The sequence below is a fragment of the Phalacrocorax carbo genome, chromosome Z, assembly GCF_963921805.1.
Source record: "Phalacrocorax carbo chromosome Z, bPhaCar2.1, whole genome shotgun sequence".
Taxonomy (NCBI): domain Eukaryota; kingdom Metazoa; phylum Chordata; class Aves; order Suliformes; family Phalacrocoracidae; genus Phalacrocorax; species Phalacrocorax carbo.
In genome coordinates this window covers 45761053-45778429 of record NC_087548.1, presented here as the reverse complement: position 1 = coordinate 45778429, position 17377 = coordinate 45761053, and the positions used below count along the sequence as shown (strand labels likewise).

At 36.7% G+C, this 17377-nt stretch overlaps 1 protein-coding gene across 4 annotated transcripts in view; it reads right to left on the bottom strand.

Annotated features, from left to right (window-relative positions):
* The window catches only part of ERCC6L2 (ERCC excision repair 6 like 2), a 58428-nt gene that overhangs the window by 35337 nt on the left and 5714 nt on the right, over positions 1-17377 (bottom strand). For all 4 annotated transcript variants that reach the window (XR_010370766.1, XR_010370767.1, XM_064439435.1 and 1 more), the window contains exons 3-9: positions 15505-15624; positions 13866-14059; positions 11522-11683; positions 10405-10612; positions 8846-8986; positions 7156-7269; positions 5533-5652 (exon numbers count right to left, since the gene is read on the bottom strand). Coding sequence is in view for 2 of the 4 variants with exons in the window: in XM_064439435.1 (XP_064295505.1) it covers positions 5533-5652; positions 7156-7269; positions 8846-8986; positions 10405-10612; positions 11522-11683; positions 13866-14059; positions 15505-15624 (1059 nt within the window). In the remaining 2 variants the exon portion in view is untranslated. The remainder of the gene's footprint in view (positions 1-5532; positions 5653-7155; positions 7270-8845; positions 8987-10404; positions 10613-11521; positions 11684-13865; positions 14060-15504; positions 15625-17377) is intronic.

Sequence of the window (17377 nt, the reverse complement as noted above, 5' to 3'; positions counted from 1 at the left end):
GCTTGTGAGGAATGTTTATATTAAATTTATAGTTCTAGATAATATCCAGAATATAAAATTTACATCACTTATAAGCCCTTTTGAATGTATTAGCCAGATAGTTACAAGTGAAAACAAGGTACAAATAAGGTAATTTTTGCTTTGTTTCATTGTACAAACATACATGTAAACCAGGATTTATTTACCAGGGAAAAAAATCCACATCAGGTAATTTAACAAGAGCTAAATGACTTATATTTGCATTTCATTTATCCACATTAAGAAACAGAAAAGAAACAGTGATGCCTTTAAAATAGAAAGAATGTGGCTACTGTATTACTGTTGTTATTATAAGAGTAAAGTATAGGTCAAATAATTAATTTCCTATAGGAGAACACACAAACAAATCCACCCAGTCTGTTTAAATAAAATGGATCAATGTCACACCCATTAGGATTTTATATATTCTGGAGTAAAGAACATCTCTGATTAGCAGGAAGAAGTAATGAATGGTTTTGCACCAAAAAGAAATAAATTCTATGCTTGCACACCAGAGTATTATTCTGCAAGTTGTTAGTCTGCAAAAGAAATACTTGATCATACTCAAGCAAAAGTAACACCTCTTTGTAAGAGTCCACATGGATTTAAATGCATATCTCCCCATTACTACGCATTGTGAGTTGTCTGACTGTGATGAAATTTTACCTCTTACATGTGAGAATACCTTGTTTGTACACTGATGTCCAAGCTAGCCTAGAGTGTTTTTAGCCTTCAAAACCATGCCTACCTGGGTTAGGGCTATGATTAATAGTGGAAGTTACTATTATCTGCAAGGGGATCCGAGAGACTCTCATTTTGCTACTGAAATAGTGATAATTGAAGTATAAATAAATCAATCCAATATAGTTATTCCCAAGACATTTATAGTAATGAAGATCAGCATTCCAAAACTCCATAAATTGATGTCTGTGGAAATACTATTAGTTTAAAAAAAAAAAAGTTATTTCAAAATGCCCAGACATTTAATAGCCCTTTTCACTTAGAAAACGTAGTGTGTCTCTGATCCAGAATTTTAACAAAACTGTAGAAATGATCAGACAAAGTAGTATTAAGAATTACTGCAGGCTTTTAAAACTACCCTCATTTTTTCTTACTTCTCTTCCAAGCAGTCCCCGATATTTCTGTGTGAACAATCTACAATCTTTCTGTTTAAAAAAGAACAATGGAATCACTTGTCCTTACACTTTGCAGGTCCCCACTTTCTTATTTCATGATGGAAAAAAGCGTGGTTTCCAAACAAGGCAGCACACTCCTTTCACTTCAATTCTCACATATTCAAGTATTTCAAGTTAAAAATCTAGACATGAAATTCACCTTGCAACAGAAAGTCTTCCAAAAACTGTATGTTCTGCAGTATGATTGAAAATTAAGAGATAATTCCACAAAAATAGCTGAAGTTCAGATCACGTCACTGTGTTATTACTCACCCCTCACCATAATGAGGATGTATTACAGTCATATAGGTATACTATCAACACTTATATGTACACATTTGGATTATAGGGACTGTTTTTACCAGGCTCTTGTTATAATCTTAAATTCAGGACAGCAAACCTGGGGTGACGCGCTTAAATGCTATCGATTGCAAAACATGTAGAGTTGACTGCAGCCATAGCGCAACGTAGGACAGAAACACCAATATGCCACACTCTCACACTGCTGTTCGAGCAACTCTAGTTTTACTGGTGGTGGTAGGCATGTTCCACAGTACAAAAAACCACTATGTTTCCCTACACGTTTTATCTTTGCTTGGTGAGAGAACCAAAGGTATTTTAGCAGATACCTTAACCTTTGCAACCCTTCAAAACAGTTACAACTGCTTAGCTAATGAACTTCAACAAATCCCAGCCTTTCCCCCACCCTGAATAAATTTATATAAAATCCACAAACTTACAAATATGCTCATCTACAAAAGAAAATCACCTGTGCCAAAGTTTCTGAGTAGCCTGTACTAAATTTTTTTTAATACCTATTCAGACTGTACTACCAGATGGAAGTTACAAAAGCATTTCAATCAGTTTCTAGAATTTATTTACAGAACTGAAAATGTAAAGTATTACAGTGGGATGAGGCTATTAAAAACATTTTACTATAATTTGTCTCATTTATTACAATATGTAATTTTTTTAGATTATGTTTATGTAAACAAACACCTTAAAAGATATTCAAAGTAGTTTTTAAGCTGTAGTATCTGATGACTCTCCTCTGATTACTTTCTGATGGCAAGGGGACCTTCTAAATGGAATACCTTCTAAATGACTTTGCTTCCAGAGCATAAAAACCAAAATCATTCTATACAGCTTCTATTTTAATATTCAGAATAGAAAAAAAGCGTTAGACAATCTTTTCTCACAAGACATATTTCCAATGCAATCAGCAGCAGGAGAAAAAAAAAAACAAAACAAAACACACCACAAAAAAAACCACCACCCACAAAAAACCCCACCAGAATACCAGACACGTATGAACCAATTTCTGGCATCATGATCATTCTGAAGTGAAATTTAATGGACTCAAAAACCACCTTATTTTTCATTGACGGCTACTTGGCCCATTACATAAAACTCTACCTTCCAGGGACAGAGCTATCACCATACAGTTCGGAATATTCTGTTTATACTAAGCTATATTTCATGAACTGACACAAAATTCAAGTTACCCTTGAAAGGGAAAGCAGACCAATTTCACTCAAAGTAAGCAGTTCTTTCAGTAATTCTTAGATAAAATCCTTCCACTTTGCAGTGGACCGAAATAGACACTATAGATTTCTAAAATAAAGCATATATACAAAAAAAGAGGTCATCAACAGTGGAAAGATATGCTAAGAGTCCACTGGGCCATCATAAATACAGTATTTGAAAAAGGTTTCTATCCTATAATTCATAAACTGTAAAACAAACTAAACAAGCAGAACCCTTCATAATACTAGATCATAGTTTTTTACATTGGAGGAAAGAAAGGTCCATATTGCTTTGTACCTTTGTCTGCAGTGTAATGTCTGATCTGACTTTTTTAAAAGGTCAGAGTAACAAGATGTTCTGTGAAAGAATTACAGCGATTTTATTATTACCTTCCTTATTATTCTACAGAAATTTATATTGCACTTATCACTCATCTACCAAACATATTGAAGAAATAAATATAAATATTACTTCAGAAACACAAGACTGGGTTTTAAAATTCAGTTTCCCATGACACACACTGCACTTTTTTTTTTTTAAATGGAAATTCTCCATACCAAGGTTCTTCTCAAGAATAAGTGCTTATTTAGGATTTGGATTTTGGTTTTTTGGGGGGCTGTGGGGTTTTTTTGTCTTTGTTGTTGTTCTGGGGTTTTTTTTGCAATTACCTATAATCTATATAAAAATTACCTTGAAATACAGGAATATTGATTAGTACAGGCTGGTAGCAAGCTAGATGATCAAAAATTAAATAAAAAGCACAATCAGGAAAGTCTCTAGCAAGACAGAATGAAGATTAACATTAGATGATTTGCTAACAAGAAAAAAAAAACCCAACAAACCACAGCAGGAATAATCACCATGCTAGTAGCTCATTATTTTTAGTCACTCATTTCTCATCTTGTTCTACTTGGACTACATGACCTTTAAAGGTACATTCCAGCTCAAACTACTCTATGATTCTACTTCTGTTTGAGCAATTGATTGAGAAATATAAACTGGCCTGGCACTCATCTACTGGTAACTCAGAGATTCAATTTTCTAACCCTGTGGATCTCTCAGTGTCAAAAGTAATCATTCAACCTGCCTGATATCTCATCAGTATCAAGCCACCAGCACAAGCTCTGTATACTGAAGAAGATCACCACCTGTGCTCTCTTGCCACCTTGTTTATGCTCTGACTCCAGCACTGCAATAACAGAACCTTCTTCCTTACCACCCAAGGCCACTGCACACAAGTATGAGAAGAGCCTTATGGCTACCAACCAAGGCTACACCCAACCCATACAACCACAGCCAGCTGCACGCCTGAGAAGACACTGCAGTCTGTCCCAGAAGCAACTCAGACTTCGGGCCACAGTTTCATGGAATCATTTAGGTTGGAAAAGACCCTTCAAGATCATCGTGTCCAACAGCAAACCTAGCACTGTCAAATCCACCCCAAACCATGTCCCTAAGCGCGTCCCTCACAACAGGCAGCTCTGTAAGCCGCAAACTTTAAAGGCACATAATGTTGGAACCTTTGCCGTAACTTGGGCATTTTTGCTTGCCTGTGTTCTTCACTAGTGTGTCAAAACACAGACAATGAAAATGTCATAAGGCAGTGCTGGAGTGATGTATGCAATAGACCCAAAAGAAATTCTTAGAGAAAGCAAAATTAGTTTTAACCAACAAAAGAAGAGTTTCACAACCAACACTGAACATCACGGTCTTAATTTTTACAGGTATATATTAAGTATTTGCTGGTAGCTAATTAACAATAAAGTTGACTCTCATGAGATAACAAAGTGGATAAACCAAAGGTAATATGCAGGCCTCCCACATATATATATATATAATAACAGAAAAGATGTTGCTTGCATAACATCAGTGAAGTAATAACTATCACTGTTACAAAAAACATGGCCTGGCCACTGCTCCCCCACCAAGCCCCAAACAGCAACTCTGAATATCCAGGTTTATAGAGAGAGCAAAAATATAGTATACTCCATTATGCATAGCTTCTCACCCTCCAGTTTCTCTCAGCTCAGGAACATTCCTAAACCTAATATGGATTTCTTTTTAATTAGCTACATCCAACATACTTTTCAGTTATTCATCCTGTTCACCTCTGAAACCCATTCCTGAGGCAAGGCATTTTACAGGTTTACACTTAACATGTTTTTGTTCATCTTTAGCCTGGTTCCTATTAGCTTCATTTGACATCCAAAGGGTTAGAAAAGACAGTAAGCACTTGATACATCTTCACCAGTTCCATGCTACTCATGGTTGTCACTTTCACATTCATCCTAAGACATTTTTTCCACACTGGAGAGTCCCAGCCTACTTGGTTGTTTCTGTCCCACAGCACTGATCACCTTTTTGGACCTTCTCTGAACTTTTTCAAGTCTTTTTTGAGAGGAAGGACTGTAGCCACCCACAATATTGAAGGCATGCACAAATCATTAAGTCCGTAAGGATTTTGTTTTGCTCTTTTTTCCTTCCCCAAACATTTCTGACTGCCACCAAGTCAATGGTTTCATGGAACTATCTGTTATAACATTATGAACCTCAATCCCCTTGACTACAAGGTTCATTTCCATACCATCACTAAGTTAACATCTCAGGATATCTTTGCATCACTGATCACCCTTATCCAGTCTTTGCCCAGAGGCACCCCAGTTCAAGACAGGAGATCTCTGCTGGGGTACCACCAGCATGAACAGGATGATTAAAAAAATCACAACAGTTAGGTACACACTTTCTTATATCCATATACTACAGCTGGAGATCTATTACTACCACTTATTTCTCCTCTAAAGAACAGGTTTACCTTCATTTTTCCACTGTACTTTGGATCTGAAATTGTTTCAAAGGCTGCATCTTTGCTTAACTGCACAAAATCTGGAAAACTGGAAAACACCTGGCTGCACACCCGCTTGATATGTGCTTCCTGGAAGAAAAGCAGAAATTTGAACAGGTATTAAAAATTACAGCTACATTTGAATACCAGTAAACTATACAAGGAGTTAAACAGGTTGAAACAAGTAATCTGCCAAAGTAAATCAAGCAGAAAGAGTTAGTGTTTTTATTCAGTTCACTACAGAAGTGCTGGATGAAACATCTCCTGTGTGTTCTGGTTTGCTTCATTTAAAAAAGAAAGAGGATCCTAATATGAAACCAGGGATTCCAGTTACTAGAGTAAGAGATGCCCAAAATTTCTTCTCCTAGACAGAGACTGCAATAGGACTGGCCAGAATTCTCAGTCTCAAGCACTCTGTTGGCTTGAGGTTTGCATTACCCAACAACTGTGTACCAGCATCTTTTTACCCTCTGGCATGATGAGCCAATATGGGAATTACACATTGTACCACCGATATGACAAAAAACAACATGGGAAACATATTTAAACTGTTCAACAGCCACATTACTGCTCCACAGCTAGAATCTGCATAGCCCTGAGCATGAAAGTGACTACACACTTTAAGTCTACTTTTCCAGAGTAGCAAAAAAGACCTCACCTCTCACCTAAGAATAAACACATGTGATGGACTTCAATACTGAAAAGTAAGAAATACTACAAAATACCAGTTTCTTCAGTAGACTTTGGAGAGGTTAATAACTATGTATGCTATACAAGATAGTCTCAAAATACTTATGATTTCAGTGGCTTTTGAAACTCTTAAACTACATACACAGTATTAAAAAACCACACAAACAAAAACAAAAAACCCCACAACACTGAACACATTTGGGTAGTTATGGCATTTAAGGCCCTGGACACTAACTAACATTTCCTAAAAAGCAAAACTGCTTCAATGGAATAAACTTGCCAAAATTGGATAAGATTTTCTCATTTCCACTCCCTTGTGGTTTCTGAGAGGGAACATTAACACCCCTAAATCCCTGTGCTCATTTTTGGATCTTAAGGATCACATACAAACATTTTTAAAATGTGCTATTTGTGGATCTTGCAGGTTACTTGCCACAGTAACAAGATAAACTGATACTGCTTTCTCATTCAGCATTTTCTACTAAAACATGTTTCCCAATATTTACAGAAGCACAGCTCTGAATATAAAATACTAGAGAAAGAAGAAACACATTCTAATTGCTTATTATTTATTTGCACAAAGACATTCTTCTTACTAGGCACTTGTCATAAATGGAACAGAAATGGCATTATTAGAAATCAATAAAAATTACTCTTCTCCCTAAAGCTCTCCAATATTTCTATAACCCTTATTTTCAGATATGCATCTACTAAATGAACATACTGCTGTGTAACATTGCTATTAAGTAAGAATTACATTCTGAACTACTGAACGGAAAAGGAATTTTGCAAAATACCTTAATTTCAGTTAGTTAAGACTTAAAAAGGAGGCCAGCAGCCATTTTCATTCAAGAGTTTTATCCCATTTTCCGTAAGTATTTTTTAGACAGTTCTGAACCTAACCTGCTGCTTGCTAGTGTTGTCCGTCTGTAGCAGTGCAGCATGATTTGCAACCTTCTGAAGGATTGTCAGGTAACTGAAGCGCAGTGACTTAATTGTTTCACCATGAGCATTTACCTACAAAAAAAAAAGTTTATGCAAACAAATTGTTCTGAAAATCAAAAATAATCTAAAGTAAGTGCTATTCTTACAAGGTTTAATGCATTAGTGGTTCTAAGTAGTACTACAATTAGTCCTGAAGAGATGCATACTGTTTTTCTAATGAAAATGTAGCTAGGTTTTTTTCCTCCACTTTGTGACCCTGATAGAAAACATCATCTCAAAAAGAGAAAAACCCACAGCTATGTTCATAGTTTGCTGAACCTTGCAGATAACATGATATCTACAGAAAGTACTACAACAACCAAGAATTCCTTGGTAGACAAAAAGACAGATTTAACTAACAATAACTTGTAAATAACTTTACAACTGATTTAAATGTAAATCAAACCACAGCGCTTTGAATGACTTCTTACCCTACTACTGCTAACTTCACTTTTTTCTACAGCAGAAATGTATAAAGCTCTATAAGCATCCCAAGTAACATAATTCAAACAACTTCAAACATTTTACAATGCAGCAGCCACAACAGCATCAGATATTTTTCTGGTTATGGTTGGCTGATTCAACCAATATTCGTTTTCCTTTCCCTTCTCAAGTTTCTAAATTTCATGGTTAACCTTGGAATAAGACAGTCCATAAAAGCACTTAAGTACCTGCAGGCCTGCCTAATGCCTTTTGTGAATTAAGTTCAATGGCATTTTACGTTTTTCTACAAAACATCACAAGAAACAGAATCCTGCAAAGAACTAATACTAGTATCCACGGAATATTAAACAGGCTGATAGGGAGATTTTTTTTTTAAAGAACAACGCAGAAGACTGAGTAAGCTAGATCCTTTAGGAAAAAAAAGAGAAAAAACAAACCACTACACAAGAATCAAAACAGGCCAGAAAGAAAATAGGGAGAATCAAGTATTAGACATATGCTTCTAAATGTTAAAAAGAATGCTTAACCTCAGCCTACTGAGTGATACGGGCAAAACAAATACAAAGCTAGACTAATAGAGTGTTAATGACATCCAGAGACGATAGAAGATATCTGCAGAGCTGTTACTCGTGAACAAAGTTCTCCTTGTGCTCTATGGCTACTGTCAGGAGTTCTCCCTTCAATGAAGCAAAAAAAGTGCATGTTTAGTAGCACAGAAAGATACAATCCAACTGCTGTTATAACACAAGAAAAGCCCAGACAACCTGCTGGGTCCAGGATGCTTCTGATTTTGCAGCTTCTCACTGACCGCCTGAGGCATATGGGAGCAGCATGCGGGACACATACTGAACATCCCAACACAATACCCTTGCCAACATCAACTGTTTTACAGGTGCACTTATTAATGCAACAAATACAGAATTTACTGCATAAACCACCACCTGCTCAGGGCATGCAAAGCAGCTGTGCTGTAATCCCAAAATGTCTAATGCCATCATGCTTGTGATGCAACACCCATGTTTCCAGTCAGGATTTCCCAAACAGATGGCCTATACCCACGCAGCCATTTCAATCGATTCTTCATCGGCAGAGAATCTCTTGAGAAAAATCTACCAGTCAAACCAGAAAGACTCTGTTCTAAAATTCAAACACTGCAAGTTCTTACTTTGTAACAACAGTTCTTCCTTTTACGGCCACTATTGCAGCTACAGGGCTCTCCTGCTCGTAATACTAAGCTTACATCCTCTGTCTCTAGCACAGCCTGGTACACCGCTTTCTGGAACTCCGTCAGGGAACAGTATACCATCTGCCAAAGAGAGAGAAACCCCAAAACAAGATTATGTGCAACATGCAATGAAAAGCAAAGAGCACAGCATCAAAAAAAACCATTGAAAATAAAGTAGAAATCAAAAATATGCTTGCTCAAAGAGTTACATGAAATTATTCTATCACCAAATAAAAAAATCTGAATTTTGACACTAAAATAGTATGAAACTGTAGCCAAAATGTAGGTATAGTTATTTTATCCCCTTCCAAAATTCTACAAAGAGCATCAGTATCAAGCTACAACAACCTGCTGTTTCATTTCTATAAAGCTTTCAGTATGGCTTTTGTAGAGGGATAGGACGAGGAGGGAAAAGAGAAATATAAAAGCATAATTGTGATTAAGGATTTCCCTCTGCTTTGCCAGTTGCTTAATTTACCCTTTCTTTCCTTTTTCTAGGCACTAGCTGTTGTAGAGCACTACAACAGGCAGGACAAACAGAATAAGCAATGAGAAGGCAAGGATCTACACAGTGCTATGGCCAAAACTCTTATCCCTCTTCTTAGAGACCATGGGTGGCATCTCCATGACATCTTTAGTCTTAAGCAGCAGGAGACAGAAATCCCAAGACCATTCCTTAACGTAGGCCACCCACACAGCAGCAGCACCATGCTGAGCTATAATAATGCAGCAGTAACTTGAACATATACTCACATTAACAAGAGAATGAAAAGAATAAAACCTGCTAGATTTAGAAAAGCAACTGACTGACGCTTGTGTTAATCTTTCCTTCAGAAGACAATTTAGATGACATTATTATACACTAAAGATGAAGAATACCAAATTTTGAAAATAAAACCTGCTGCAAACTAATGTGTTTGTCTACTTAGAAGAAAGCACAAATATATCTAACAAAAATTTATCAGAACTCTTACCTGCAGTCATAAGTATCATCACTTTACATAATGTTTACAACACCATTAGATGAACAGGATTACAGACCTATCAACAATCAGCTTTAGGCTTGGGGGGTTTCTTTTGTGACCAAAAATGAGGGAGTTAAAAGTGAAAAGCATACTCTTCTATGTACAAAGTGTCAAGCTGCAATTTCAGAAGTCCTACATAGAATTTCAGGAGATTTACATACATTGCATTGGGTTTACACAGATACATACAAAAGTGCACATAAAATAGATGTGTAAATCACTAGTCAGAAGTCTAGCTGAGCATTTTCATGCTTGATTAACTCCATTTCAACACACAATCATAGTAATTATGTGAACAAAGCAGACTACTGCATGTGCGTTTTTTCCAAGGCTCTGGTTTCTTCTTAAAATTTGCAAGTCTGAAAGAAAACCATAAACTACTAAAGGCATGATGAGAAAAAACACAACAAAAACAAAAAAACAATAAGAGATATATTCATTAGTCTTGTATTTGAAACGTGCTGGCACTCTTACTCTGTCTTCCTTTTTTGGCAACTGGTCACTGATAAGCGCTTTGGTACGTCTCAGAAACCAGCCAGACATTTTTCTTGCGAGCTTCACCATGGCCTTACGACCTGTTGCTAGCTCTCTTTTAGTTGCAGTGTGCCTCTGGCCATGCTCCACTGGATCAGAAAATTTCTTCTTGAAATGTAGTCTGTTGCCCAAAAGTCCTGGTACAGCCCTATTAAAAATCAAAAGGAGGGGGCAGGGTGTGAAGGAATAACAGCATTTTCTTTACTCCAAGGCAGCCTGTCCTTTCCCATTGATTAAAAGCATACCATAAATTGTTTCTGGCTAACAGCAAGAGATCTTAAATTAACAATCACTACAGAAATTAATAAAAATTGTGTATATAAATAGAAACATATACTACTTCCAGACATGCCATTTTTTCATGTACTTACTGTGATCCTCAAATGTTACGAGATCTATTAATATCAGCATAGGATGCAACACTAAGCTTACTGTTAAAGCAATCAAGGGTTATTTCCACCTCTCCCTCTCCACTAAAAGTCTCCCTGGACAAGACCATTGCTTTCCAAATAAGTGCACTTATGCATTTTGGAAAACAGCAAAATATTAGCACTTTCAACTTCCAAGTAAGTCAGAATGACCTGCATATACTGGACAGAGCAAAGGCACAATGTTGTTCAAAACTAATGATTCTCAATCCACTGTGTGGTGGAAAGACAAAGAAGAAAATAGTGTCCTTGAAAAAGAAAGGTAAACATAGGGTAAAAAGAAAATTATTTTAACTGCTTCCCAAATTCCCCAAAGAAGGCAGATCGTAAGTGGAGGTCCATATTTGTTAAATAACTGCAAAATACGTACTGCAGGTGTATCTACCAGGAGCTTACCTCCAATACTTCTATGGAAAATATATTCTCACAGAACATTGGGGTTTTTTGGGCGCAGGGTTGTGCTTGTTAGGTGTGGGGGGTTTTTTTTGGTTGTGGGGTTGTGGGTTGGTGTTGTGGTTTTTTTTTTTTTTTTTTTTACATGGGTCCAAATCATCTAGCCCTATCCCAGTCCCACTGCATGGTTAAAATATAGAGGTGTTATATCATTAAAAAAAAGATATTTTATTTACCAGTCCATAACACACCAAAGTTCCTTCATATTATTTTGAAGAATGGTTCCAGTAAGACCTATGCGAACATTGCATTTTAGTGACTTCATGGTTTGAGTTATCTGAGCCTTTGGATTCTTGATTCTATGTGCTTCATCCACTATCACAGCAGACCATTCTACGCTGCAATCAACAAGAAACATTGTATTAACTGAAACTACTTATCACGTCATCCCACATACACAAACAAAGTGAAGTCAGCCACACTATCACCACAATTATTGTAAGACACTTTATGTTGGTTTTCCTGTTTTATATTGTATTATGCTACTCAGTTTCCTTATATTCTGTTTGTTTAGTAAATTCAGTTGCCATAGTTGAGTATAATGCCTAAACTACATAGCCAAATAAATGAACTACAGCTAACTGTACCAAATGCTCTCTGTGAAGAAAGCAGCTTTCAATCTCTGGAGCAATCAGTCCAGCATATCTCACCAGCACTAATTCCACGTGTAAGTAAGATTAAGTAAAATTAAATCAATCTCTGAAGGTAAACTACTGAAACATGCTTAACACAGGTGCGCGTCATTTTTTCAACAAAACTTACCCAGTGCAACTAGATTTCAATCTGCATAGTTTCCTACATGAAACCATCATTCAACTTCTTTAATATCCCTATGATACCAACATGGCAAAGCAGTTTTTATATTTTGTGATTTTCTGACGAGGAGGAACATATATAGAAGCAGGGACCAAAAGATACTTTGCAGCCAGTTCAACCATAAAACTTGGAGGTAGAATGACCTGTATACTGTGATAATAACTTAAGTCATCAAGTCTGTAGGAAGAGATTTATTAGCCTTCTGAGATCACTTTATGTTTATCAGCAAATACTTCAGAACAAAATTATATCCACTTCGATGATATTTGAAACAGCAAAAAGCTGAAACAGAAATGTTTGAAAGGAAACTTTTTTCCTGAGCAGGCTGCATTTAGTACAGTAATGTGAAGGCTGATCTTGTGGCATTTTTGATGCCTGTTAAATACACTCATATCCGAGTTCCTTACTTTCCTAAAATCTGCTAAAAATTTGAGTTTCTGAGAGGAGCCTAGCAAATGACCATGCTATCTCCTTCAACTTAATCTCTCGTTATACTAATTTACATGCATAACCGAGTCTATGCATTCTTATCAGTGATAATTAATTATTTAAGACCACTTTTTGAGGACAATCCATCATTCTAGCTCAGCAAGACACATACCTGCTTCTAGCATCAAGATCATAGGCCGATCCAGCCACATGCTGTGCAGAAACAGTTTGGTAAATCTGGATATTGAAGTAATGTGTTTGTATGCAGTTGCTCACACATCAGCTCTGCTCTGCACATGCACCTGATTTCCTGACCCCTGCTTATTCAATCACCAAGCCTGAATTGTTCCTCAGAAGGACAACAGCAAGAATTAGGGTACTGGCAACACAACTCCTTTAGTCTTCTCCTATCTGTGCTTCTTTTTCAGACCTGAGCACAGACAGAGCCGGAGATCGGAGTTTTTGGTGATGGCTGTCCAGAACACTACGACACTCGCTGGGACCTGGACCTTCCCCAACACCTAAAAAGGCAAGATCTGCCGAGCCACTGACAACACCAGCTGCTAAGGGCAGGCTGCTACTACTAGCCATTCAAGCAACTCGTACGCCTTCCAAGATGACATAAGGGAACAGGACCACTAGGATCAGATGAGAGGCTAAATACTCCTTCACAGAAACAAATGGAAGGCAATACTCCCACTCTGAAAATGCTGACAGCTATGGAGCAAATAAAGTAGGGTTTCTACACAATCGGCTTTCAGAAAGACCTTGATTTTGGTAAGTCCATCAGGTATTTAAAATTACACACAGAGACACATATACGTATCTTGTATCTCAAAGTTCTTAGGACTCAGTAATTTCATCAACCTGGTGAAAAGTGCAAATAACAAGGAAAATACCTTTTGAACATTTGCTAAAAATCCCATACTTTTTTCTCCTTACACTGTACTGAAAGATAGAAATATTTTCTGCGTATCTTTTAGATACCACCAGTTTTCCAGCAGGCAATTCCTGCATCTTTTAGACAACACTTCACGAATGGGTTAACAGCAAAAACTAGCTTTATGAAAACTATCCAAACTTCTCCCAAGCATCCCACTACAAAGAGAGTACAGGGTAAGCTCTCCAAAGACAGTTGAAGCGGATTCTTTTCTCAACACAATGAGTTATTGAATCTAACAGTAAATACATTGCACAGAAAGAATAAATACTTGCAAAGAACAATGCAAACTGAGTTAAAATTCTGTGTGTAGAAAAATGCATTAAAATCAATACCTGTTAAATTCATCCAAATATAGCCGAAGTACCTCATATGTTGTAAGGGCAACTTCACATTTTCCCTGCTTGATGCGACTCAAGTCATCATCCTTTTTACTTCCATGTAAGACAGAGACCTTGAAGTACCCCCATGTGTCTAACTCATCCTTCCAGTTGTACAGCACTGAAAGAGGGGCCACTATGAGGAAAGTCTGAAAACAAACAGCTGTTATAGTATTACTGGAAAAACTACAACATAGTACTTTCTCAGTAAGGAAAGTCAAAATCTTGAGATTTATTTTACTGCTTTACAGTTTGAATTGTTTAATTCTGGCACTTTGAAGTGTAGTATAGAAAATATCTGGAGTCAATATAAATGCAAAAGTAATCAGTTTACTCAGATTATGTAAATAGTACAGAAGAAAATACTGTAATACTACAAAAGATACCAGAGTAGTGCTACTTACTCAAATTATACTCTAACAGCTGCAATAAAGCATGAGATAATATCACTTTGTTTTGTTATAACACCTGTGTCTGTGTACCACAAAACGTTTTACAGATCAAGAAAATGAGGGATGAAGAGGGTAAGCAGTTTCATTCAATCCCCAAGTCTAGTCAAGATGTGTCTTCAAAACAGAAAGATGTGAAAAGGGTTTAAAAATTTAGGACAGCTCGTACAACGCATTTAATATCATAGAATAATAAAATCGATGAGGTGGGAAAGGATCTCTGGAAGTTTCTAGTCCAACTTTATGGTCAGAGCAGAGGCAACACCGTATTCAGATATTTAAAGCCAAGGATGGGGCGGTCCACAACATCTCTCTGTAACCTGTTCCAATACTTAATTATCTTCAAAATTAAATTCTTCTTCTCTTATACCCACTCAGAAGCATTCCTGGATTTTTTCATATAAAGTGCTATCCCTTCACCTCTTCTTCTCTGCTTATCTTTCCTGAGGAACCTGTATCCATTATTCACAGAGCTAGTCTCCTATGAACCATTCTGCCGTTATATATTCCAATGATTCCAATAAAATAAAAACAGCAATGGAAAACAAAGTGCATGGATCCTCTGATGAGTAAACTTAAAATGATCTCCAGATTTCTCTCATTCACACGGAACTTTTACATCTGTCTTTATTTGCTGTGTTTGATTACCTAGATTATCATCAGCCTTGTTTCTGACATTACGACAGACATTCAAGAACATGTAAGGTGACAAAAATATTAGCAATTAACTTTCCAAATATATGCCTTCACCTTAATTATTTAAATGTAATGCTAATATATACACACATTCCTTTTATACTTTATAAACCCAATCACACAAAACTATTATTTTCTACTCACTAACATGGGCTTTTCAAAGTACTCTAGCTACAAATCTCATCCAGATATTTCCAAATGTTTTGTGTTAGTGCAGATCAACAGTATTAACAGATTAGACAATAACAGCTAGATAATGCACTATGATAATTTGGAAAACTGAAGGCTTCCCTAACAGTACTAGGGAGGCTATGAATCCCTAATCTATGTAAGCAGCTGAATATTAAAAATAAATATACATAAACTTGTAGAGCAAACAAAACAAGCACACAAAAAATCCAAGTATTGCCTTTTATCAAAATCATTAAGCTGTATCACTAAAGTGGTACCTTCTTGTGGTTACACCTTAATTCTTTTTTCATTGTCCTCAGTAAAAATTCTGGCATATTATTTTCAATATCTTCACGTGTTCCCTTTTTGTGCAACACTGCAGCCAAAAATGAAATGACCTTGAGAAAGAAAACAACTCTCAGTGATAAAGTACGAAAACGCAAACAGAAGGTGAATTAGTTCAAATTAAACTAAACATTTAGGAACAAATCCTGGCTGTGATTTAGAAAGTGAGTTTGGGGAGATGTATTTTTTTTTGTTTGGTGGTTTGTTTGTTTGTTTTAAATCAATCTTTTTTCAGATAGGAACCCCTTTCCTTGGAGAATCCTGAATTCATGATAAAAGCAATTAATTGCCCTAATTTACACTTTCACCCTTTAAGTGAAGAAGTCCCAAAAATATGGAAGAGATTATGAATAAGCCAGCAAAAACTAGAGATGAGGCATGCCTCACAATTCTCCTCCATTTTCAAGAGGACACTTGAATCTTGGATGAGAAAACAGAAGGAAGAGATACTTGCTACCTGTACTCCCAACACTACTTCTGCAAAAGGAAGTGGTTTAAACTAGAGGTCAGAATTTCACTAATACATTGTTTTCTGTATGCTCCATTCATTCCAATTCTTGTTGTTAACTTCAAAACCAGTTTTTTCAGTTGTGTTTGGGACTATATTATCATAAAATCGTAGAAGAGTTTCGGCTGGAAGGGACCTTTAAAGGTCATCTGGCCCAAACTCCTGGAATGAGCAATGTCTTCAACTAGATCAGGTTGCTCAGAGCCCTGTCCAAACTGACCTTGAATATTTCCAGGGATGGGGCATCTACCGCTTCGCTGGGCAACCTGTTCCAGTGTTTTACCACCCTCATTGTAAAAAAATTCTTCCTTGCAAATAGTCTAAGTTTAACCTGTTTTAGTTTAAAACCATTCTCTTATCTGCCTCAAACCAGTCACAGTGATTTATCTTTGATTATGAGAAGACACTTATTGTAATACACCACAGTGGGGACAAACATCCCAGGACAGGCTATTCCAAGCTGCTGCCATGGTAATCCAAAACAGGAAGAAGGCACAGAGGCATCTGTCCAGAACATTCAAATCCATAAAACCCACTTGATGTCCATGGGCCTAAGCAGCAGCAAGAACCAGATACATCATCAGAGAGGTGCCCTTCTTTTGAAAATTCCTTTTGTGGCTACTACACAGCTGCTCATAGCAGGGTAGAGGTATAGCTGCCACCTATTGATTTCCAAAAAAGAGGAAGTTTCCAGTGCTTTCTCTCTCTAATGATGTGGGGAAAAGAACCAGCCAGGAATGCAGAAATGCAGGAAAAATACCCGAGAAGAATAAAGGAAGATGAGCAGGAGAGGTAACCCCTCACATATAGGTCTGCAGGGTGGGAAAGAGATATATAAAAGAAAACCAAACATTTTTATACCTAGTGTTTCATATAAACCAAGGGTAAGAGGAACCGAAAGTTTGCACATGTTGTTTGACTTCAATATTTTTTTTTTAATCCTTTTGAGAATAAGAATAAAATTCAACTGAACATAAAATCTCCATGTGTCTTCCAGATCCTCCATTTTTGGAAGAATTATGCATCACAAATTTGTAACAATAATGAATGGCTGTAAAAGAGCTACTCTGCTGAGAAAACTTTGGCTCTTCCAGATAAAGCAGGAAGCAACCTAAAGGCCTTAATAGGAAACTTTAACTTATTGCAGTCATGTTAGGAAACATTATTCTAATTGCCTCCACTTCAACTTCACCTTGAAATGAAAGAGTCAGGCTGTTTAAGCAGAAACCACTTCAGGAGTACAAAGAACATTAAAACACAATATTTTTCTAGGAAAGTCTTTATCTCATAAATCAAGC